This window comes from Cetorhinus maximus, chromosome 27 (assembly GCF_964194155.1).
Source record: "Cetorhinus maximus chromosome 27, sCetMax3.hap1.1, whole genome shotgun sequence".
In the NCBI taxonomy this organism is placed as follows: Eukaryota; Metazoa; Chordata; class Chondrichthyes; order Lamniformes; family Cetorhinidae; genus Cetorhinus; species Cetorhinus maximus.
The window spans coordinates 27,492,950-27,519,366 of record NC_135905.1 but is presented as its reverse complement, the minus strand read 5'-3'; the positions used below and the strand labels follow the sequence as shown (position 1 = coordinate 27,519,366).

The following is a 26,417-nucleotide window of genomic DNA, read 5'->3' as shown; positions in this document are numbered from 1 at the left end:
GGACCATGTAACATGTTAGTAGCAAATTCCTTTTATCTTAACAGAGGCAATAACCCACTTGTTTTAAATGCTTTCGTTCAACTGGTTGACACAGAATTTGACACAGCTGCACAGTGTTCCAATGTTAATATTACACCAGGCAGTTTCCTGGCTTTTAAAAGGTACAATAAAACAGAAACTGTAGTTAACCTTTCCCCACTGTGGAATCACTCAGTTACAATATCCAGCTGTAAGACATACAAAGTCAGATGTAATAGAGACCGACAGAGTGCGGCAAGGGACTGAACTGCCTTTGGCTGCATTAGCCTCTATGCTTCAATTTGCATCATCCAGGCACTGCACGTGGACACAAATCATTCAGGACCAAAAGCTGTCCGAGGAATCAACACGCACGGTTATTTGATGTGACTGAACAGCATTTCTGATTCTCTGAGTTGGAGCCAATGGTGTAACTAAGAAGCAAGTTGAAAGGTTGCGCGCTCAGTCGCCACAAGATGAGGGTATAATTTAGGCTGGCACTTCAGCGCAGAAAGGAGAATTGCTGCACTGGCTGGAGGGGCCACCTTTCAGATGAGGCATTAAACAGAGCCTGTCTGTCTGCTCAAATGGGCGCAATGAATCGCGTGGCACCTCAGGGGCCAATTAAGCCTGTAGCAGTCCACGCCTCCCGGCCAGAAGGCTGCGAGTTCAAGCCCCACGCCAGGGACCCGAACTGAAAATCGAAGCTGACACTCCAGTGTAGCGCCGAGGGAGTGTTGCGCTGTCAGAGGTACCGTCTTACAGACGAGGAGGCTGAGCCAAGGCTCTGTTCGCCCCCTCAGGTAAAAGATCTCAAGGGAAGAAAAGCACTGTAAGCAAGTCCTCTCCCATGTCCTGGTCAATATTTAGCCCTCAATCAACATCACGAGAATTCAGATGATCTAGGTGCTACTGAACTGGGACGTTGCTGTGTCTATTCCATTACTATCTGTACATTACAATAATGAGTACACTTCAAAAATACTTCACTCTCTGTAAAGTGCTTCAGATTTTATGCAAAATCCATATAAAATGCAATTTACACTCTGCTTTTCCAAGAGTTGCAGGGAGTGCTCCTGGTCTCCTGGCCAACATTCATCCCGCAGAAACAGTTTAACTGGAAATTCATTTCATTTCTATAAAAGTAAAATACTGTGGGTGCTGGAAATTTGAAATAATAGAAAATGCAGGATAAACTCAGCAGGTCGGGCAGCATCTGTGCAGAGAGAGAGAGTCTGTCCGACTCTTCTTCATTTCTTTTCATTTTAGTTCATTTGCTGTTTTTGGAGCTTGGTTATGGACAGATCAGCAGCCATATTATCTACAGCGAAATTAATTAACCATCAGGGGAGTGCAGGACATCTTCAGGATATGAAAGATATGTTTGCAGCTTCTCTTCCTTCAATGTACACAAGTCTAGAAATAATCTAAGAAATGCAAAATAATAGAGCAGATAAGTTCAATCTAGCAAACCATTATAATCGGACAGTACGAGTGCATGTAGTTGTTCAGTTACTTTAGTCACTGTTCTGTGTAATTTTCAAATATTTCCTTAACAATTGGTATCTGACAGCTCATCGCTTAGGCAAGCGATGAACTCCACATTGTACAAGACAGGAGCCTGCGAGATGCAGTTTGTAAGCTGAGGTGGAGTTGATGTACTGTACATAAATTTTAAAATTTGGTTCCCTTTTCACTAAATCTTGAATTACTATGACCATAAAACAAAGTCAAATAAGGTCTTTCTACGCGCAAGTTGTATTGATTTGGCACTTTCACAGTAAAACCAAATTTGCCACTGAGCCACATAAGTAGATACTGGGCCAGGAGTCCAAAGACTTGGTCAGAGCCGGGTTTCAATGAACATATTAAAGGAGAGAGGAGAAACGGAGAGATTTAGGGAGGGAATTCCAGAGATTAGGGCACAGGCAGCTGAAGGTATGACTGCCAATAATACAGCGATGGAAACTGGGGGGGTGTGTAAGAGACCAGAATCGGAGGAGGGCAGAGAACTCCGAGGGTTGTAGGGATGGAATAGTTTACAGGGATAGGGAGGGTTATAAAGGCTGGAGAAGGTAACAGAGATAGGCAGGGATGAGGTCATGATTTGCAAACAGGGATGCAAATTCTTTTTAAAAAAAAGGAATTGTGACACGCACCACAAAGCCTTAGGAGGATAGGGCTTAGGCAGAGTAACAGCACAGTTCCCATTGCTGCTTCTTAACTGCTGTTGCCATTACGAGTGTTTTAATCTGTCAGATGTTTGCTGAAGGCTCAGCTCTCAGTTTACCTTTTGGTTGACTGGTGTGTGAAGTAGGAACAATGCGATATAACGTGCCAGAGAGAGGAAGCAAACTGGCGAGACTGCATGTGAACAGTATGAGGGCACAGGATTCAGAATGGTTGCCGGGGTTGGGGGTCGGGAGGGTGGGGGAGTGAAAGTAACAGCTTTCAAGAAGCTTCTCAATTCCTATTTCTGAAAAAATGTAATGAGAAAGAAATATCTGTAATATAATCAATATGAGGAAGAAATGATTTCAGGATACAATCTGAAACCAAGAGATGTTCATAAACCCTTTCAGTTTCATTCTTAGGATGTGATTTGAGCCAATTAAACGGTGTCTTGAACAATGCAGCCTATCTACATCCGGCTATCAACATCTTTTATACCAGTGTATCTCCTGTGACACTGCAGTGTCAGTGTTGGAGAATATAGTCTCTCTCTCTCTTTCTTACCTGTCCTTCAACTTCAAGCTGCTGTTTCTCTCTCCACGCCTCCCCTTCGGTTTCTGTCTCCCCATCCCGGACCCCATGCTTTCCTTTTCTCTCTGCTGTCTGGTGGGTCTATATCTTATTTGGAGTGTGGCACATTGGAAACAGCTGAGGGGTTGCTGGCGAGTAGGGGAGTGAAGGCAAAATGTGCAGCCTCAGTCCTCAGCTGTCAGCTTTCGATCGCTCCTGTTGTCCCTAATCGTCTATCCTGCTGTATCGCTGGCACCTTCCTGTCCCCCTCAGTCCTGACTCCCATCACTCACTCTATCTCTTTCCCTTTGAACAGTTTGCTTAACTACTGCACTCCCCCCTCCCACTCAACTTCCTCATAACCCTCCAACCTCACTCCCAATTACTCCCCCAAAAGAGCCAAGCGACAAGATGCCAGAGGCTCCATCATCCCCTATCGCCATCCCTTAACCCCTTTCAACCTCCCTCACCCCTCCACCTCCCCCCACCCCCCCCACCCATTTCCCTCAGGATTTCTTGCTTTCAAAATAGCTCTTAAAAGTAAACTCACTAAGAATTTTATTTCTTCATTCATGGGATTTGGGTATCGCAAGGCCAGCATTTGTTGCCCATCCCTAATTGCCCTTGAGAAGGTGGTGGTGAGCTGCCTTCTTGAACCATTGCAGTCTGTTGTAGGTACATCCACAGTGCTGTTAGGGAGTTGCAGGAGGATTTTGATCCAGTGACAGTGAAGAAACAATGATAAAGTTCCAAATCAGGATAGTATGCGACTCAGAGGGGAACTTCCAGGTGGTGGTGTTCCCATGCATCTGCTGCCCTTGCCCTTCTATTTGGTAGAAGTCATGGGTTTGGAAGATGCTGCTGAAGGAGCCTTGGTGAGTTGCTGCAGTGCATCTTGTAGATGGTACACACACTGCTGCTACTGTGCATCGGTGGTGGAGGGTGTGGGTGTTTAAGGTGGTGGACAGGGTGCCAGTCAAATGGGCTACTTTGTCCTGTCAACAGCCAATCGCACTGAAGTATCCTCACAGGCAGCAACCAGAAGTTAAAAGCACCGAATTAATTTAAATTTTCAGATGGTGGAACAAATGGATTTTGGACTAAGGTAGAAGCCAAAATAATTATAAACAAACTTAAAAATATTTTTTTTAAAGTCTGGATTTTTTTAATTATCATGTAGAAATGTGGCATTTCACAAATATAAAATTAGCTTTTCAGAGATGTTGTTGGGGGTGTTTAGCAGTAATTATGGAGTTAGCATGCTGTTACAAACTCAGTTACATCGCATTCGACAAGGTGTCACTTGCTCCAGGGTTTTTACAATGAGCCAAACAACGTAAAAGTGGAGGTCTTTGTAAATTCACCGACTGCTGAGGGACTTCACTGTGTAGGGAAACCTCAGCAGCTTACCCTGTGGAGAAGCACAGAATCACCGGCAGCAGCTCTGAGATTGACGCATTATTCTGCAAATGTGAGGACTCCCGAAGTCGCTGCCAGTTTCAGTGCAGTAAAATGATGGTGAATCGAACGCTGATGGTTTCACCTTTGCAAATACTTTGGACTCGGGGCAATATGTCATCTAAAGTTTAGAGAACACGAAAGCAATTCTACATTGTGCATGCAATCAGCTTAGTCCATCGCTCTTACTTACTCTCTCGCTACCTCCTTGCTTTGAAAAGACCCAAATAAATTTAATCGGAATAAAGTTTTTGAAGTTTGTCCTCTAGCGCATCTTAAGATCATTTTGAAAGCAAATGGAACAGGATTTTCTAGTAGCAAGTGTAAAAATATTCCAGGGTACTAAGTGGCACTGATGTGGGTTGGGAAATTGGCTAAACAAGAGGAAGTGGACAGGTGACTCAGAGCATGAGAAAACACAAGAAAAATCAATGGGCACACTTAATCCACATTACTTATTCTTAAAATATTCATTCTCCACAAATAAACATCACTGACAAATTCATTGCCTATCCATTATTTGCATAGAATATGCAACTATTTTTAAAAGCATTGTGTATAAAATCATAACTTGTAAACCAGAAATTTCAAATGCTAAGAAAAAAAAAGACAATTTTCTTTTGAAATGGCATTTTGAGTCATATGCGGAAAATCACACATTGGCGTTAAAAACAGCCAATAAAAGTCAGGGTACAGGATAATAATAAAAGGATTAGCTGTACAGGCTACAGGGAAATTTAACAGGCAAATATAAATACTTGTACATTGGGATTCCCAAACAACAATGTTCCAAGACTGTTCTCAACGAATGCATTCAGGAATTTTAACATACACAGACTATCTGCCGACATGTACCACCAGAGGTTACAATGAACATGCCCTGGAGAGATGTAGATATGGGGTAGCTTGTGCATTTAAGACTAGAGATCGGCACAATAGACCGGGCTATTCTAACGCACCCATGGCCGTCCTCCCACATTCTACGCTCTGCAAAACTCCAGGTTGTGCAAAAATCTGCTGCCCGTGTTGTAACTCACACCAAATGCCTTTCACCCATCACCCCTGTACTCACTGACCTACACCGACTCCCGATTAAACAACACTTCAATTTCAAAATTCTCATCCTTGTTTTCAAATCCCTCAGCGGACCAGCCCCATCACCTCCTCCAGCCATACAGCCCTCACGTGTCTTCATTCCTCTAAATCCAGTTTCTTGAGCATTCCCGATTTTAATTGCTCTGTCGCTGGTTGCGGTGCCTTCAGCTAAGCCAGGCTCCAAGATCTGGAATACTCTCCCTAAACCTCTTTTTCCATTCTACCTCCCTCTCCTCTTTTAAGGCATGCCTCTTGGACCGCACCTCTGGTCATGTGCCCTAACGTTTCCTTAATGTGGCTTGGAGCTATCTAAATAAAGTTGCTGTTGATTCTCCACTTTGACAAGGGAAGCCCAGATGGTCAGGCAGTCTCACCCAAAGAAAAAAAAATCAAGCCTTCACTGCCGAATACAGATTTGGAATTGATGACAGGCCTCATGCAAAGCAAAAGTTTCGCTTCTTGCCACATAGAGACTTGAGTCCTTTAATAAGTGTCGACATCACAGTCCAGTAAACAGCGCAACTCGCAACAACATTGCCAGTTAATATAAATGGGCTATTTGCCCAAAAATGTATTAAGGAGGTGGTGAAGAGTGAATTAAACGCCTCTGTGATTTAATACTGGCTTGTGTAAAGGCGAAATTCCAATTAAGCATTTTGCCTAGTAATTGTTTCCACGGCAGTGTTGTAACTGCTTAATTGAAAGGTTTTAATTTATGGATCAATTTCCCACATGGCCTCTCTCAACCTGACTGCTTCGTGTTGAATACTCATCATACCTGTTACCCTGAACTATGGTGGTAACGTGCCAATGATTCAATTCAGTGACGCACAGAAAATCGAAGATGCAATCATTACGAACGGCATTCACAAAACAAGGTTCCTTCAATGGTCTTCCTATCCTAAATAACATTAATATAGTTGATAATTAAGACTTCGAACACGGGAGTTGAATAATAGGCAAGTGACTCTACACTGTTAAAGGAAGCTCCCTAATAAGGTGTTTGTTTTGTTACTGTAAATATCTGGTTGTAAAGGGGAAACAGAAATCGTTATCTTAGGAGATTCCATTCCTAATATTAAGAGCTGACCCTAAACTTGATAGCCAGCATAAAACTGTTTCTTAACTAGACATGTTCATTGGATAAATCTGCAAAGTATATCACATTAACTATACGACATGCACTCTGTGATACACGGCTCACCTGCAGTACAAAGACAAATAGTCCCTCAGTAGCTTTGTCCTAAGGATCTTACTGGATAATTTCAAAATACCTTTTTCTCTAGTTACAATGTACTTACAGCACAGGAGCAGGTCATTCAGCCCAACAGATCCACATCAGTGTTGATGTCCCACCTTTCATCCAAATCCCATTAACATATCCTTCGATTTCTCTTCCATTCATCCAGCTTCCCTTGAATTGCGCCGATGCTCCTCACCTCAGCTATTCCCTGTGGCAGCAAGTCCCATGTTCTAGCAACTCTCTGGGCAAATGGTTTCTCCTGAATTCCCAGTTGGATTCTAAGTGATACCTTAGACTAATGGCCCCCCAATTCTCATCTTGTCTACAACTGGAAACATTTTTCTCTACTGTTCACTCAATCAAACCCTTTCATAATCATGAAGATATTTTCCAGTCTTCACTATTCCAGAGAAAACAGCCCCATCCCTGTTCAATCTTTACCGCCAGGTGTGTTTATTTAAAAGGGGAATAGAAACAAAGTGTAGCCTGTTCAGACACTCAGCTCCATCAGCTGTGATACTTCTTTAAAAAAAAGCATTTCTATAGCTCCTTTCATGACCAAAGGACATCCCGTAGCACTTTACAGCCACTGAAGTGAAGTATTTTTGAAGTACAATCAATTTTATAATGTAGGGAAACAAGGCAGCTAATTTGCACACAGCAAGCTCCCACAAACAGCACTCATGACAGCCAGGTAATCTGTTTTCACGATGTTGGTTGAGGGATAAATATTTGCCAGGGAGAACAACCCACGCCCCTCCCCCACCTCTACCCCTGCCCCTTTTTCAAAATAGTGCCATGGAATCTTTTTACATCCACAAAGGGGCAGATGGGGCTGCAGTTTGACATCTCACCCCCAAAAAATGGCACCTCTGACAGTTCAGCACTTCCTCTGTACTGCCACTGAAATGTTAACCTAGATCAAGTGCGAAAATGTCGGGAGTGGGTCACGAGCCCATGACCTTCTTACTCAAGAGGTGAAAGTGCTTAGCCAAGGGAAAGGTGTAAAATATAACTGAAATGAAGTTGAAATGAATTTCAATAGTGGTGTACTGAAGCTGTCTGTTACATTTTTTATATGTTAAATATTTTTTGCTTTCTATAATGATATGGATCAGGAAGGTACATTTCAGGGATTTTTAGTAGGAAAGGGCTTTTTAATCATGAGGTGTAGGTACCAACAAAAACATTGCCTAATAAAACTGATGCACAACAGAAACAGAAAATAATCAATTGGAAAAATAAAACTGCAGCTTAGTTAATGTGAAGAAAATGGTCCAACACAACAAACCTTTGTGAAGAAGATTCTTCTCACAAACTATAGTGTAAAATTGAATTTCAGACAGTCTGTACATTGCAATGAGATTTTTAAAGTCAAGCTTCAAACAACAGGCCCCATCGAGAATCTAGAGCCATCAAGATGAATGGGGGACAGGAAGGAGAGTAGAGACCTGTACAAAGAGATAACTTGCTGTGGAATGGGACTTGTGCTCAACAGCAGGGACCTTCCACTGAAATCAGCGATTGGTATTTCTCAAAGGCAGCAAAACTGACACAGAAAATAATGAAAATGAATGTTATTGTGATGCAAATATTTCATGCTGCAATCATGTTCATTTTAGAAATTAATCAACCTTCACTGGACCCCGGTGATCACTGGCTATTACCAAAGTACCTTCCTTATAGTCAATAAAGACATGGCAAGGGAAATCTCATTCCAGCCCTGAGCAACGCGTATTTTAGTTAACTGCCAAAATGCTGCGTTTTGTTACTCAAAATAGGATAGTTTTTCTCATAAAAATCTAGAGTCAGTATTCTTAAATAGTTAAAAGCAAAAACTCTACATTAGAGAGACCAAACGCAGACTGGGTGACTGCTTTGCCGAACACCTTCGGTCTGTCCGCAAGCATGACCCAGACTTCCCTGTCGCTTGCCATTTTAACACTCCACCCTGCTCTCATGCCCACATGTCCGTCCTTGGCCTGCTGCATTGTTCCAGTGAAGCTCAACGCAAACTGGAGGAACAGCACCTCATCTTCCGACTAGGCACTTTACAGCCTTCCGGACTGAATATTGAGTTCAACAATTTTAGATCATGAACTCTCTCCTCCATCCCCACCCCCTTTCCCATCCCCCTTTTTTCCAATAATTTATATAGATTTTTCTTTTCCCACCTATTTCCATTATTTTTAAATGTATTTCCATCCATTGTTTTATCTCTACCTTTTAGCCGATTTCGATCCCTTCCCCCCACCCCACCCCCACTAGGGCTATCTGTACCTTGCTCGTCCTGCTTTCTACCCTTAATGTCACCTATTAGCACATTTCTTAGCTAATATCACCACCGTCAACACCTCTTTGTCCTTTTGTCTGTGACATCTTTTGGTTATCTCCACCTATCACTGGCCCTCTATCCAGCTCTACCTGTTCCACCCCCACCCCCTTAAACCAGCTTATATTTCACCTCTTTTCTATTTTTCCTTAGTTCTGTTGAAGAGTCATACGGACTCGAAACGTTAACTGTGTTCCTCTCCGCAGATGCTGTCAGACCTGCTGAGTTTTTCCAGGTATTTTTGTTTTTGTTTTTGTTCCTAAATAGTTAAATTAATTTAAGTTAAAAATCTCAAGGCAACATAACTTTGTCAACTCTCTCAACAACAAATTCCCGTGATCCACGTGTATAAAGGAAACTGTGTAAGCTTGTCCTGCTTATCTTACTCCCCTTCACAATGGAAGTCTGCAGTGCCAGCACCAGCACTGGCAGGAGGGAGTAGCTACACCGTGACAGGTTTACATAGGAAGTTACTAACATAAACGTGGAATAAAGGCATTTGTGATGGAATTCTAACAATAAGGGCACATCCAATGGTTAAATTATATCTGTACACCGTGCTCCAATTATCCCTCAGCCTCTGACCTCACTTTAGCAGAAGACTATAGCTGTCCTTGACTCCCAGTGTACAACACATTGGGAAACTGGCTGACAGCAAAAATATTTTGAGCTGAGAAGGTGTGGAACATCAAAATGGCATTTTCACCATCAAACCTATCAATTTTCACAAACGATGCCACTATATCCTTGCCAGTTTACCCAAACTCTGCTCCATCATTGCTGGGTGCCTGTTCAATTATTAAGCCACCTCCACATGTTTTGGCTTGTTGGGGAAACCAGTACTTCCACTCCACCACCCCCAACTCACTCAGACATCAAGTTAACATTGCCCTCAGATGATAGGTAATGGGGAGAGTACACTTTCACATTATTACATCATCTACTGCTTCTAAAACTCTAATTACCTCTGCCAGCCTTCTCCTCTTCAGATTAGCCAAGTTCTCCAGTACTCTCCCCATTACTATTGTAGGATCCGGGTCCATAATTCCCTGCCTCTGAATTTTCTCCATTTTTAGACATCGGGTTCCCATTAATTCTCTCCCAGTGCATCCTCTATTTGTGGAGCGCTGAAAATATTAACCTCATCTTATACACGTGTTTACAATTCCTTAAAGGTTCGTTGAGTGGATCTCACCATGTACACATCACCTGTAGACATCGACTTTACTGACTTTCTTTACATGTCCTGTCATGACCTCCTTATGAATTAGAGACTTCCTTGAGTACACTTGAAATATTTCCATTATGATTGTCAAATTTAATTACAGAAGCATGCTACGAACCCTGAAACCTTGAAATGATTCCGCGCGAATTCTAACATACAAACGCTTAGTGTGATCTAAGATACCTCCACGTATCCTATCTTAACAAGTGTTAATCTGCATGAAGTCCCTGGATGTAGTTATTGAAGTTCAATGTTTGTACCTGCAAGTTCTGGCTCAGCTTTCTGCTGGGGAATAGATGAAGTCTGAATATTAGTCAAGCTGAAGGACTCTTTCCGTCTACCAGGCTACAACAGAAAACTTCTCCAGCTACCTGTACAATCTGTTGCAGACCACCAAGAGGTAAAAACGAAACAGGATTGACGTTTTTTTTAGATCAACCTGAGGCATCAAGAATTTCACACAACTCACACTGCTCCGCTTCTTACCACCTATCCAGCACTAGGTGCGAACCTAGTCTTCATTGTACCTGGGCCCGATCAACAGGGACAGGTAAATACAAACCTGACATTGGGCAATCTGGCCCAATTTGCCCCATTCCAGGTTTGGAATTCAGTCAGGGGGAAAAATACTTCCTTCACAAGAACTGCAGAACAGAGGATCATGGATGCAAAATCAATTAAGGTGTTTAAAAGAGAGATACTCACAGGGGAACCATCGACAATTTGCACTTATATAGTGCCTTTAGCATTGTTAAACGTCCCAAGATGCTCTAAAGGGGCATTGTCAGACAAAGTTTGACACTGAACCAGATAAGGAGATATTAGGCAGGTCGACCTAAAACTTCTTTTAAGGTGTCTCCTTAAGGGGGAGAGGGAGGTCAAGATGGGGAGAGGCTTAGGGAGGGAATTCCAGAGTTTGGGGAGAAAGGCAGCTGAAGGCACGGCCACTAATAGTGGGGCATAAGGGCATTAAAGGAATTGAGCTGAAAAAGAAAGATTCTACGATGTAACAAAAAGGTACATTGGACTCCCTGGGTCAAATGCCCAATTCCTCTTTAATTGCTCCTTGAAGAGCTCATTTGTAATATCATTTTTAAAATTTATTGGTTCACAGGATGTGGATATCACTGGCGAGGCCAGAATTTAGCGCCCATCCCTTATTACTCTTGAGAAGGTGGTGCTGAGCTGTCTTCTTGAACTGCTGCAGTCCACATGGTGTAGGTACACCCACAGTGCTGTTAGGGAGGGAGTTCCCAGGATTTTGACCCAGTGACAGTGAAGGAACAGCGGTATATTTCCAAGTTAGGTTGGTGTATGATTTGGAGGGGAACTTGCAAGTGGTGATGTTCCCATGCATCTGCCGCCCTTGTCCTTCTAGGTGGTAGAGGTCACCAGTTTGGAAGGTGCTGTCGAACGAGCGAAATTACAAGAGATTAGGCGCAAAGGGTTCAAACTCAGGGAGGCATTCACACTCTTGAAGTAGCTTCCTGCAAAGACAGCCAATATACCCCAGCAATGCCCTTCATAAAAAAGTTTGTGTGGAATTACTGGAGCAGAAAACAATTGAACCTCCAGCTTGGAATTACATTGCTGATCCAAGTTCCTTAGAGAATGCTAATGTCAAGTCACACTCTTATGAACTGAAGTTGAAATAAGACGGTTAAACATGCTCCATGTCGAGTTATTAAAATACCGACAAGTAAAATTAGTTGTTCCAAATTCAAATTTGCTCAGCAAGTGTGAACTTAATTAAAACACTTTCACTGTATGTATTCTTTGACACGTGGTAATAAATTAGCTTCATCAGTAAACCTAACCTCTGTTCCTTCATATATTACAAAGGCAACTTTGATGCTCCCATCACTGAGTGACTTGTTACAGATTAGCCATGTAACACTGTTGCTCATAAATGAGCGATATTTGTTTTAATCAGAGTTAACATAACAGTTCCATGAAAAGAAAACCTTCCCCTCGCTACTCAATGTTTTTGAGCGGTAGTAACGCAAGGAACAGCAACGACCTGCATTTAGGAACTTCACAGGAGCGTACTTAAACAAAATTCGACACCGAGCCACATGTGATGATATTAGTGTATATGGACCAAAAGCTTGGTCAAAGGGGAAGGTCCAAGTTCAAGGGGGGTGGGGGGAGGGGAGCGGAGTATGACAGAGAGATAGAGAAGTTTAGGCAGAGAATTTCAGAGCTAAGGGGGCCTGGCAACTGAAGACAGAGCCGGCAATGGTGGAGCAATTCAGGACCAGGATTGGAGGAGCACAGAGATCGCAGAGGGTTGCAGGCCGGAAGAGGGCTAGCTTTCTCCTAGGTGTCTGGGCCTCCCGAGCTCCTGTTGCTTACCTTACAGCTCAATTTTGCTATCTGGAGGCCAAGTGGTTCAAACCCCACTGAGGACTGCAAACGCAGCCAATCATTGGAGCATTGAGCACCAATGAAGGAGCAACAATTCTGCACCAATCAGAAAGCAACTTATAGGGAACAGTACTTGCAGTCCCAACCTGGCTTCTTTCCAATCTCAACCACTCCAGAGGATGTGTAGAGATTAGGGACTGTATGAAAGGAAAGAAAAATCAAAAAGATTTAGTCATTCCAGACCATTCTTCCAATAGTAAATGTTTCTAGATCAGACTGTCAGAAGCCTAGAAGGAGGTTACCCTTCTCCCCTTATGGCCAAGGTAAAGAGTATTCCAAGGAGCTACAGATGGAAAAGGGTAGCCCAAAATGTCATGGTCTAACTGCCTGAGGTATCCATTATTCCCAACACATCAGAATTAATTTATACAACATTCCCTCCAAAGCAAACTTTGACAGGTTTCCACTAGTCCCAGCTGGCCCATTTTGCAATGAACTGTGCTTTTATTGTGGACTTAAAAGTATATTATTATTTTGCAGGATGTGGATGTCACCCATCTGCGGCTGCCAAGGTGCTGAGGGTGTGGTTTCCTCTTTGAAACACTGTGGTCCACGTGGCAAAAGTTCTCCTAGTGCTGTTTGGTAAAGTGTTCCGAATTCTTGACCCAGCGATGGTGAAGGTTTAAAGGCAGCTTGTTAACCTTTCCCAACTTATTCATCTTTCTTTAACCATCAAATTGAGTTTTGTTGTACAAGCCCACTAGGTATGGGAATTCTATACATCCCTTCGCTTCTCTGTCAAAATCTTCTCGTTTGATGACACTGCTGCTTTATCGCCGAGAATGAAAGCTGAAGGTCAGCGGAATATCTATTTCAGTCCTTAACTAATGTGCTACAAAGACTGCAGGGCACCGTGACAGACAGAACACATTCTGCAAATTGGAAAGTCATAAAACTCTATTACCAAGAATCAAATATCAGTCAGAGGACAGTGATTAGCATAAGATGAATACATGCAAATTTAATGAGGTTTGTCACGTCTAACTTCATGAATTAGTTTCAGCTGTGTCAATACTCAATGGTCCTCTAAAATGACAAAAGAATCATTATGTTTTTGCAAGAAAATTTTATGGAATAGGTAAAGTCATTTTCATAATAAATTTATGAATATGCGCCATTATTTTATTTTATAAACCAAGCTATAAAATAATTTGTGGATCGTAAATAATTTACCTCCGTATACCACCCAAGCTGATGTAGGTTTTTTGACTGAACTGCTTTGATCCCAAACTCTTAAGGGCCAGTTTGTTGCATCATAAACGCAGATTATCTGTAATTATGCCATCCAGTCACATCTCATGTATCTTTGCGTTCAGATACCATGAATTACTTTGCAGTGTTGTAACTGTTATGTGGCAAACATTTTGTCAACAGAAAGATCCCACAAAAAGAGATGACATTGATAATCAGTTGATACATCTCTTAAGCTTGAATACAACAACTTGCATTTACATAGTGCCTTTGCAGGAACATTATCAAAGAAAAATCTGCACCCAAGCAACCAAAAGGAGGTGTTAGGACAGGGCGCCAGAGGTAGCACCTTAAGGAGGACAAGAGAAATGGAGAGGTGGGGAGATTGAGAGAACCCCAGAGTTTAGAGCCTAGGCAGCTGCCAATGGTGGAATGATTAAAATCAAGGATTTTAAGAGGGCAGAATTGGAGAAGCATGGAGATCTCAGAGGATTGTCGGACTGGAGGAGGGGTTGGGCGGCAGCAGGCGGGCGCGCGGCTGATCGCCTCCCGCAATCGGCTGTGTGCCGCCATTGTGTGTGGGAGGGCCAATTAAGGCCCGCCCAGCGTGACGCACACCCGGAAGCGCTGAGCGCTCCCTGTGCAGGCCCGGGGGGGGTGGCGGGGGAAGGAAGCTGAGTCGGGGCCTGCGCATGCGCGGGAAAGAGCACAGAAATCTCCCTGAGGCACAGAGCTGCTGCAAGGGGGATTCATTTGATTTTGAAAAATTTTAATGAAGACAAAAAAAATTTTTCAAGACATGTGTCTCATGAGCTGGGACATGTCAATGAATTTTATGAAAACATTTTATTAAACTTTAGAAACCTTCATGAAACCTCATCCCGCCCGTGGATGAGGTTTCATGAAAAATGCAAAGGCCGCCTGGGCTCTTCGCCTGCCCCCCCGCCCCCAACCTTAAGGTTGGACGGGCAGCTCAGTTAAGTACTTTAGTTGATATTTAAATGGCCTTAATAGGCCTTTGATAGTTCGGCGGGCGTGCAGCTGACTCCGGTGCATGCAATGCCCGTTGAACTGAATATCTGAATGACGCGCAGTGACGTTGGGATGCACGCCCGATGTCACCGCGCGTCATTTTATGCATCATCGAGCTGGGCCCACCCGTGTTCACCGACCCAAAGATTCTGCCCATGAAATTCTGACAGGGATTCATAGACTGGCTGCAGGGATGATAGCTTCAGGCTGAGGGGTCTAGAACAAGCGGTCACCATCTCAGGATACAGGGTAGACCATTTAGGACTAACTCTCTCTCTCACACACACTCTCTCTCTCTCTCTCTCTCACACACACACACACTCTCTCTCACACACACACAAACAGACTCTCTCTCTCTCTCTCAGACACACACACACGCACACACTCTCTCTCTCTCACACACACACACAGACGCTCTCTCTCTCACACACACAGACTCTCTCTCTCTCTCAGACACACACACACACACACACACACACACACACTCTCTCACACACACAGACAGACTCTCTCTCTCTCTCTCAGACACACACACACACACTCTCTCTCTCTCACACACACACAGACAGACTCTCTCTCTCTCAGACACACACACACAACTCTCTCTCTCACACACACACAAACAGACTCTCTCTCTCTCAGACACACACACACACGCACACACTCTCTCTCTCACACACACACACACACAGACGCTCTCACACACACACAGACTCTCTCTCTCTCTCAGACACACACACACTCTCTCACACACACACACAGACAGACTCTCTCTCTCTCTCTCAGACACACACACACACAGACAGACTGTCTCTCTCTCTCAGACACACAGACACACACACACACACAGACAAACTCTCTCTCTCACACATACACAGACAGGAGAAACCTCTTCACTCAGGGTGGTGAACCTATGGAATTCTCTACCACAGAGGCTGTGAAGGTTAAGTCACTGAATATATTTAAGGAAATAGGTAGATTTCTGCTCTCTAAAGGCATCATGGGGTATGGGGAGAGAGTGGGAGTACGATGTCGAGATAGAGGATCAACCATGATCACATTGAATGGCGGAGCACAGTTGAAGGGCTGAATGACCTACGCCTGCTGCTATTTTCTATGTTTCTATATTGATTGTAAGCCATACTGGGAACATACATAAAACCATTAACAGTCTAAATGAATCAATTCCAACCTTTTCACTAAAATTGCAATAATAATCATAAACCTTCCACAGGGTATTCCAGGAAGCACAGGACCAAAAAGACTCTATCCCCTCAGTCATCCACATTACCATCTTTTTAAAAAAAACTCCTTCATGGGACATGGATGATTAATAAAACATATGGGATTCTGGTCTTTACAAATAAGGGCACAGAGCTAAAAAGCAAGACAGTTATTATAAACCTGTATAAAACACTAGCTTGACCTCAACTGGAGTATTGGTGTCCAGTTCTTCGAACTGCACTTTTAGTAAGGGTGTGAAGTCATTAGAGATGATGCAGAAAAGATTCATGACAATGGCTCCAGGGTGAGGAACTTAGTTAAGTGGATAGATGAGAGAAGCTGGGGCTTGCCTCCTTAGGGAAGGGCCAGTATCTGTTGCCCTTCCCTAATTGCCCTTGAACTGTGTGGCTTGCTAGGCTATTTCAAAGGGCAGTTAAGAGTCAACCACACGCTGTGGGTCTGGAGTCACATGTAGGCCAGGCCAGGTAAGGACGGCAGATTTCCTTCCCTAAAGGACATTATAGTGAACTAATTGGGATTTTACAACAATCAATGATGGTTGTCAGGTAAAACTAGCTTGATATTCCAGATTTATTAACTGAATTTAAATTCCACCAGTTGCTCTAGTGGGATTTGAACCCATGTTCCTAGAGCATTAGTCTGGACCTCAGGGTTACTATTCCTGTGACACCAAGTCAGGGGTGAAACCCTGGCTCAACGAAGAGTGCAGGAGGGCATGCCAGGTGCAGCATCAGGCACACCTAAAAATGAAGTGTTAACTTGGTAAAGCTACAACTCAGGACTCCTTGCATGCCAAACAGCATAAGCAGCAAGCGATAGACAGAGTAAGCGATCCCACAGCCAATGGATCAGATCCAATCTCTGCAGTCCTGCCACATCCAGTCATGGACAATTAAAAAACTCACCTGAGGAGCAGGCTTTAAAAATATCCCCATCCTCGACGATGGGGGAGCCAGCATGTCAGTGCAAAAGATAAGGCTGAAGCATTTGCAACAATCTTCAGCCAGAAGTGCCGAGTGGATGATCAATCTCATCCTCCCCTGCAAGTCCCCAGCATCACAGATGCCAGTCTTCACCCAATTTGATTCACTCCACATGATACCAAGAAACAATTGAAGGCACTGGATACTGCAAAGGTTATGGGCCCTAACAATATTCCAGCAATAGTGCTGAAAACCTGTGCTCCAGAACTCAGTTTGGGTTCCACCAAGGTCACTCAACTCCTGACCTCATTAAAACCTTGGTTCAAACATGGGCAAAAGAGCTGAACTCCCGACATGAGGCAAGAGTGACTGCCCTTGACTCCAAGGCAGCATTTGATTAAGTGTAGCACCAAGGAGCCCTAGCAAAACTGAAGTCAATAGGAATCAAGGGGAAAAGTCTCCACTGGTTGGAATCGTACCTAGCACATAGGAAAGTGATTGTGGTTGGTGGAGGTCAATCATCTCAGCTCCAGGACATCACTGCAGGACTCAGGGTAGTGTCCTCAGCCCAACCATCTTCAGCTGCTTCATCAATGACCTCTTTTCAGAAGTGGGGATGTTCGCTGATGATTGCACAATGTTCAGCACCATTCACGACTCCTCAGATACTAAAGCAGTTCATGTCCAAATGCAGCAAGGCCTGGACAATATCCAGGCTTGGGCTGACAAGTGACAAGTAACATTCACGCCACACAAGTGCCAGGTAATGACCATCTCCAACAAGAGAGAATCTAACCATCGCCCCTTGACATTCAATGGCATTACCATCACTGAATCCCCCGCTATCAACATCGTGGGGGTTACCATTGACCAGAAACTGAACTAGACTAGCCATATAAATACTGTAGCTACAAGAGCAGGTCAGAGGCTAGGAATCCTGCAGAGAGTAACTCACCTCCTGACTCCCCAAAGCCTGTTCACCATGTACAAGGCACAAGTCAGGAGTGTGATGGAATACTCTCCACTTGCCTGGATGTGTGCAGCTCCCACAACGCTTGAGAAGCTTGACACCATTCAGGACAAAGCAGCCCACTTAATTGGCACCACACCCACAAACGTTCACTCCCTCCACCACCGACGCACAATAGCAGCAGAGTTACTCACTGCAGGATTCCTAGCCTCTGACCTGTTCTTGTAGCCACAGTATTTATATGGCGAATCCAGTTCTGTTCTGGTCAATGGTAACCCCCAGGATGGTGATAGTGGGGAATTCAGTGAAAGTAATGCCATTGAACATCAAGGGGCGATGGTTAGATTCTCTCTTGTTGGAAATGGTCATTGCCTGGCACTTGTGTGGCGCGAATGTTACTTGCCACTTGTCAGCCCAAGTCTGGATATTGTCCAGGTCTTGCTGCATTTGGACATGGATTGCTTCAGTATCTGAGGAGTCATGAATGTTGCTGAACATTGTGCAATCATCAATCTACCCCATCTACAAGATGCACTGCAGCAACTCACCAAGGCTCTTTAGTTAGCACCTTCCAAACCCATGACCGCTACCATCTAGAAGGTCAAGGGCAACAGATGCATGGGGACAGCACCACCTGGAAGCTCCCCTCCAAGCCACTCACCATCCTGGCTTGGAAATATATCGCCGTTCCTTCACTGTCGCTGGGTCAAAATCCTGAAACTTGCTCCCTAACAGCACTGTGGGTGTACCTACACCACATGGACTGCAGCGGTTCAAGGCAGCAGCTCACCCCCACTTTCTCAAGGGCAATTAGGAGTGGGCAATAAATGCTGGCCTAGCCAGCAAAGCCCACCACCTCTCACCTGGCTACCCACACAGTACATACCACATGTATATCATACTCTCTGGTTAGCTTCCCTCTTCTGCTTGGTAATCAGAAAACCTGCCAACAAAATAAAAGGTCCCCAAAACAGGATACAATTATAACCCTACCATTCTCTACGCTTAGGTATAACGCAACCCTTTGAAGCCAGTAATCTAATCACAAGGTTCAAATGTCAGTTAAACTGCTCGAGCTTTTGTTACTGTCATTTGGGGAGTACATCCCACGCCATTGATTGGATTGCCACCTTTAATCATCCCAGGGCATTTGTCATTCACTCCATAATTCAGAGTTAATGGCGTAGCCTTCTTTGGTTCAGAGGCAATGCACTCAATTTTCTGTTCATCAAATATGTTCTAACTGAATCGATGTTAACTATTCATTCAAATTGACGTTTTATATGCCTGCTAAATTTGAGCACTCTTGCAGTGAATGATTTTTATCATTTCAGTGTTTTCTTTCAGCAGGCATGTTGTTACTTTGCTCCTGAATAATTTACAATCCTGTGGGATTTTACAAACATTCCACCTTAATTTCCCAACTCCAATCTAATCTCATCAATCCAACCTTGCTGAAACCTTGTGCCTTCTGGACACATTGCAGGAAATTGATTTTGGGGCACCTGAAAACAGCAGTCTGTAACAATTGTTCAATAAACACGCATCCCCACTTGCCTGGATGAGTGCAGCTCCAATGACACTCAAGAAGCTTGACACGATCCAGGACAAAGCAGCCCGCTTGTTTGGCACCCCATCCAGCACTTTAAGCATTCACTCTCTCCATCACCAATGCACAGTAGCAGCAGTGCGTACCATCTACAAGAAACACTTCAGCAATTCACCAGGGCTCCTTTCACAACACCTTAGAACCATAGAAAAGGTACAGCACAGAAGGAGGCCATTCAGCCCATCTTGTCCATGCCAGCCCGAGGACACCCAGGTGCCCTTTCTAATCCCACCTTCCTGCACCCGGCCCATAGCCCTGCAGTTTACAGCACTTAAGGTGCAGGTCCAGGTACTTTTTAAAAGAGTTTAGTGTTTCTGCCTCTATCACCAACTTGGGCAGTGAACTCCAGACACCCACTACCCTCTGCGTAAAAAAGTTCTTCATGTCCCCCCTACATCTTCTGCCACTTATCTTGAATCTATGTACCCTGGTTCTAGAATTCACCACCAAGGGAAACAATTTTATCCTGTAAACTCTATCTATTCCCCATATAATTTTGTACACCTCAGTCAAGTCACCTCTCAGCCTTCTTTGTTCTAAGGAAAATAACCCCAACCTATCCAATCTCTCCTCGTAGCTACACTTTTCTAACCCTGGCAACATTCTTGTAAACCTCCTCTGCACTCTCTCCAGAGCTATTACGTCCTTCCTGTAATGTGGTGACCAGGACAGCACACAATACTCCAGTTGTGGCCTCACCAGTGTTTTAAACAATTCCAACATTATATCCTTACTTTTATATTCTATACCTCTGCCAATGAAGGAGAGCATTCCATATGCTTTCTTTAAAACCTTGTCTACTTGAACTGCTGCCTTCAGGGACCTGTGTACTTGTATGCCAAGATCTCTCACTTATCTACCCCTCTTAGTATATTCCCATTTATTGTGTAATCCCTATAACTGTTTGACCTCCCTAAATGTATGACCTCACATTTCTCTATGTTAAAATCCACTTTACTGCCCACTCCACCAACCCATCTATATCGTTTTGGAGATTATGGCTATCCTCTACACTATCCACTACTCGGCCAATCTTTGTGTCATCTGCAAATGTCCCAATCGTGCCCCCCACGTTCACGTCCAAATCGTTAATATATAACTTTCTAGACCTACAACCTCTGCCACCCAGAAGGGCAAGGGTAACAGATGCATGGGAACACCATCAATTTCAAGGTCCTCTCCAGCCCACTCACTATCCCGACTTGGAACTATATCGCCGTTCTTTCACTGTCGCTGGGTCAAACTCCTAGAACCCCCTCCCTAACAGCACTGTGGGTGTACCTACACCACATGGACTGCAGCGGTTCAAGAAGGCAGCTCACCACCACCTTCTCAAGGGCAATTAGGGATGAGCAATAATTGCTGACCTTGTTAATGTCATTCACATCCCATGACAGAATAAAACGTTAATAATTACTGACAGAAATGTAAATGGGCAACATTCCTAGTGTTGGCAACAGTATTTTTTTTTAAATATAAGGGGGCTTTAGAAATTACCTCCACATGAGATGCTTCTGCCCGGAACTTGAGGAAGTACAGCATTTCGGGGGCAGGGAAACAGCCAGCAATCTGTACCAGATATAGCTCCACACACACAAAACCAATGTCAAAGTGCCCACAAAATCATCAACTTAAAAACTTAAAATAATATAGGAACATAGGAATTAGGAGCAGGAGTAGACCACTCGGCCCTTCAAGCCTGCTCCGCCATTCAATAAGATCATGGCTGATCTAATTGTAATCTCCCACCTACCCCCGATAACCTTTCACCCCCCTTGGTAATCAAGAATCTATCCCTCACACCTTCTCCTTCCTCCCAGAAACATGATAGGGTCCCCCTTGTCCTCACTTATCACCCCACCAGCCTCCGCATTCAAAGGATCATCCTCAGCCATTTCCGCCAACTCCAGCATGATGCCACCACCAAACACATAGAACCATAGAACATTACAGCACAGAAAACAGGCCATTTGGCCCTTCTAGTCTGTGCCGAAATATTATTCCGCTAGTCCCACTGATCTGCACCTAGTCCATAACCCTCCAGACCTCTCCGATCCATGTATCTATCTAATCTTCCCTTCACCCCCCCCGGCGGCATTCCGTAGGGATCGTTCCCTCCGTGACAGCCTGGTCCACTCCTCCATCACCCCCTACACCTCAACCCCCTCCCACGGCACCTTCCCATGCAGAAGATGAAACACCTGCCCCTTTACTTCCCCTCTCCTCACCGTCCAAGGGCCCAAACACTCATTTGAAGTGAAGCAGCATTTCACCTGTACTTCCCTCAACTTAGTCTACTGCATTCGTTGCTCCCAATGTGGTTTCCTCTACACTGGAGAGACCAAACGCAGACTGGGTGACCGCTTTGCAGAACACCTTCATTCTGTCCGCAAGCATTACCCAGACCTCCCTGTCACTTGCTATTTCAACACTCCACCCTGCTCTCTTGCCCACATGTCCGTCCTTGGCTTGCTGCATTGTTCCAGTGAAGCCCAACACAAACTGGAGGAACAGCACCTCATCTTCTGACTAGGCACTTTACAGCCTTCCGGACTGAATATTGAGTTCAACAATTTTAGATCATGAACTCTCTCCTCCATCCCCACCCCCCTTCTGATTTTTCCCCCTCCTTTTTGTTTTTTCCAATAATTTATAAAGATTTTTCTTTTCCCACCTATTTCCATTATTTTTAAATGTATTTCCATCCATTGTTTTATCTCTACCTTTTAGCCTTTTTCGATTCCTTCACCCCACCCCACCCCCACTAGGGCTATCTGTACCTTGCTTGTCCTGCTTTCTACCCTTAATTAGCACATTCCTTTAGATAATATCACCACCTTCAACACCTCTTTGTTCTTTTATCTGTGACATCTTTTGGTTATCTCCACCTATCACTGGCCCTCTATCCAGCTCTACCTGTCCCACCCCCCTCTACCAGCTTATATTTCACACCTTTCTATTTTTCCTTAGTTCTGTTGAAGAGTCATGCAGACTCGAAACGTTAACTGTTTTCCTCTCCGCAGATGCTGCCAGACCTGCTGAGTTTTTCCGGGTATTTTTGTTTTTGTTTTTGATTTCCAGCATCCGCAGTTTTTTGCTTTTATCAAGAATCTATCTGCCTCTGCCTTAAAAATATTCAAAGACTCTGCTTCCACCGCCTTTTGAGGAAGAGAGTTCCGAAGACTCATGATCCTCAGAAAAAATTTCTCCTCATCTCTGTCTGAAATGGGCGACCCCTTATTTTTAACCTATGACCCCTAGTTCAAGATTCTCCCACAAGAGAAAACATCCTCTCCACATCCACCATCAAGGCACATCAGGATCTTAATGGTTTTGATCAGCTCACCTCTCACCCGTATAAACTCTACTGGATACAAACCTAACCTGTCCAATCTTTCCTCATAAGGCAGCCTGTCCATTCCTGGTATGAGTCTAGTAAACCTTCTCCGAACTGCTTCTAACGCTTTTACGTCTTTCCTGAAATAACGAGACCAATACTGTACACAGTGCTCCAGATGTGGTCTCACCAGTGCCCTGTGTAACTGAAGCATAACCTCCCTACTTTTGTATTCAATTCCCCTCACAATAAATGATAACATTCTGTTAGCTTTCCTAATTACCTGCTGTACCTGCATACTAACCTTTTGTGATTCATGCACTCGGACACCCAGATCCCTCTGAATCTCAGAGCTCTGCAATCTCTTACCATTAAATCATATGAACTGTTTCTTTTTTTTTGACTACATTTACAATTAAAAATTTTAAACTCTGGAGTAAATACTCACATACATTTATTTTATAACATAATCTGAGGGTTAACCTACAACAACTTATATTTATAAAGCACCTTCAACTTAGTAAAACATTCATAGCAGAGTTCTCAGACAAAATTGGACACTGATCTAGAGAGATATGTGGAGAGATGGCCAAACACTTGGTGAAAAAAGGAGGTTTTAATGAGTGTCCTAAAGAAAGGGGAGAGAGCTAAAGACTCAGACAGCTTCAGGGAGGGAATTCCAGAGCTTAGAGACTAGGAAGTTGAAGGCATGGCCACCAATGGTGGAGCAATTAAGACCAGGGATGTTCAAGAGGCCAGAATTGGCAAAACATAGAGATCTCGGAGGCTTGTAGGGTTGGAGGTGGTTCCGGAGATAGAGAGAGGTGAAGCCACGGAGGGACTTGAACACAAAGATGAACATTTTCAAAATCAAGAATTTCTGGACAAATAGCAGCAAGCGTTTGTGTGTAAAATAAACTGGATCTTTCTTTGTGGGGGAAATCCACACACTCAGGACCCTGTGAAAACTCTTCGGGGACCCTACAAATACTGCCAGCATTCCAGGGACCTCCAATCTGAACTTCCAAAGGCAACATATATAGCAACAAAAATTACATTGTAAAAAAGGGCACATTATCACATCTCTCAAAAGCCCCCACACAGTTGTCGCAGAATTAAACTAGTTACAGATATTATTTGGATAAACGTGACTTCCATTTTTCACATTGTAAACTCCACAACTAGCATCGACATCAACAACCATTTAATCGATTTTCGGTGATGTTGGCTGAAGGGAGAATCTTCTGCAAATAATGTCATAGGATCTTTCATTTTCATCTGAAACACTAGAACATCTGATCTAAAGGATGGCACCTCCAGCAATGCAGCAGTCCCTCAGCGCTGCACTGGATTATCTGCTTAGGTTCTGACTGGGCAAGAATGCTACCACTGTGTCAAGTGACCAGTGGATGAGTTAATATGGAATTAAAATGAATCAAGACAGCATACTGTACATCCTGTCTCTGACAGACAGAAATCCGATGACCTCATGAACTCCTGGTAAATTACTGAAGACAGGACAATGATTGGGTTTAATGCAAGGTTCCTTATAGTCGTTTAGCAGTACAGAACTTGTAGTATTGCTGTAAAAAAATACTTTTTTGTCAAAGCTTTTCATCTCGCACTCATCAGAATAATTTGCAAGGATACCAAATGTAAGGGGAACAACAATTCATACTGTATAAGAAGAGAGTGCTGGTTGGTTGGCAAGTGGATTCTGATTGGTAGAGGTGTTGCCATGAACACTGCACCAGTTGATGGTGACTGACAGTTAACTGCCAGGCATTGTTTGAAATTTAGACCAGGCAGCTTGACTCTGATTGGTCAAAGCATTGCCCTGAGAATGAACCAGCGAATGGCTGTCACTTATTTTGTTTAGCTTAAATAGACGCAATGTGTGTACATGTTCTTTCTCTCTGCTAAGGACAGGGCCCTGTGTATTAAATGTAGCTTCTAGTACACGCAAATGCACCACACTGCAAGCTTGATTGATAATCTTAAATTGGTTGTCAGCATAATTCTTAGCACACAGGATTATTTAGCACATGTTGGCCAATCACAGAATCACATCTAATGTTGGACACTGTGTTTTGAGTTTTGCAAGCATGGGCTGGTTAGCTATGGCCTGTACCTTGCCTGCTGCGAACAGTAAAAGGGTCATGCTGCTTGATACAATCTGCCAATCTTTGGAATGTTCATCCCAAAGACTGGCGGATCATATCAAACAGCATGTCCCTTCGGCTGTTCACAACAGGCAAGGTACAGATCCGTACCCAACTAGCCCGTGCTTGCAAAACTCAAAACACAGTGTCCAACATTAGATGTGATTCTGCGATTGGCCAACATTTGCTAAATAATCCTGTGTGCTAAGAATTACGCTGACAACCAATTTATCAATCAAACTTACAGTGTGGTGCATTTGCGCGTACTAGAAGCTACATTTAATACACAGGGCCCTGTCCTTGGCAGACAGAAAGAACATGTACACACATTGCGTCTGTTTAAACTAAACAAAATAAGTGACAGCCATTCGCTGGTTCATTCCTCCAGGCAATCAGAGTCAAGTTGCCTGGTTTAAATTACAAACAATACTTGGCAGTTAACTGTCAGTCACCATCAACTGGTTTATTCTCCATGACAATGCCTCTATCAATCAGAGTCTGCTTGCCAACCAATCAGCATTCTCTTCTCATAATATGAATTGCTGTTCCCTTTATATTTGGTATTCTTGCAAATTGTCCTGATGAGTGGAAGATGAAAAGCTTCAACAAAAATAGTCTCTTTTTTTCAGCAATACACAAGGTTCTTTCTCAAGTTTGTCACCTACCTCAGGAATTCGGACACTATACGGCTGATTGTGGAACACGGGTGGATTGTCATTTACATCACCAACTTGAATATTGACAATGCCTTTAATCACCTGTAAATGAAGAGTCAAAAAACATTCAGAAATTGTGCAACATTTCGCTTAATTATAAATGAATCAAATGAACATTGGACATTAATGGATTCCTCCACCTTACTAAAAAGTGGTGCTGCTTTTTGGTAAGAGCCTAATAGCTTTTGCGTTCATTAAGTTGTCATTTGAGATGTGTACACTGCCCTGTTCCCACCAAAAATAGAAAAGCATTGTGCAATGAACTTATCAATATGCATTATGCTAAGTGTGAAACAGCTTGATTAATTCATGTAGATCACTCACTGTGAAACCAACTATGATCTTGTATATCTAATCAATACCAAGTAACCACAATCAGATACATCATCCTTCGGGAACACTGATGAAAAGCAAGTTCATTTAATATTTCACTGCAATATTTAAACTTGAACTGCACAGAACTGTGCCAAAAGTGGCTTCAATTTGTTTTTGTTTGAAATATTCCAGGGAAGGAATATAACCTGCTGTAATATTTAGACCACATCAATAGTTAACACCCTGGGCCTCCAGGGCTCATTATAATGGCCAGTTTGTTCTGGCTTAAACCAGCGATTTCAAATACTATTACCTGGTTAAAGGAAGAAAAACAGCATGAGCATATCTATTGACTACAATGTCACAAGAAAATAACA

General features: G+C 43.5%; 1 protein-coding gene across 1 annotated transcript in view; it reads right to left on the bottom strand.

The window, feature by feature from the left end:
- Nucleotides 1-26,417, bottom strand: part of cdh23 (cadherin-related 23) — a 701,272-nt gene that overhangs the window by 538,794 nt on the left and 136,061 nt on the right. Inside the window, exon 5 of the mRNA XM_078530938.1 lies at nt 25,675-25,767. Coding sequence (XP_078387064.1) covers nt 25,675-25,767 — 93 coding nt within the window. The remainder of the gene's footprint in view (nt 1-25,674; nt 25,768-26,417) is intronic.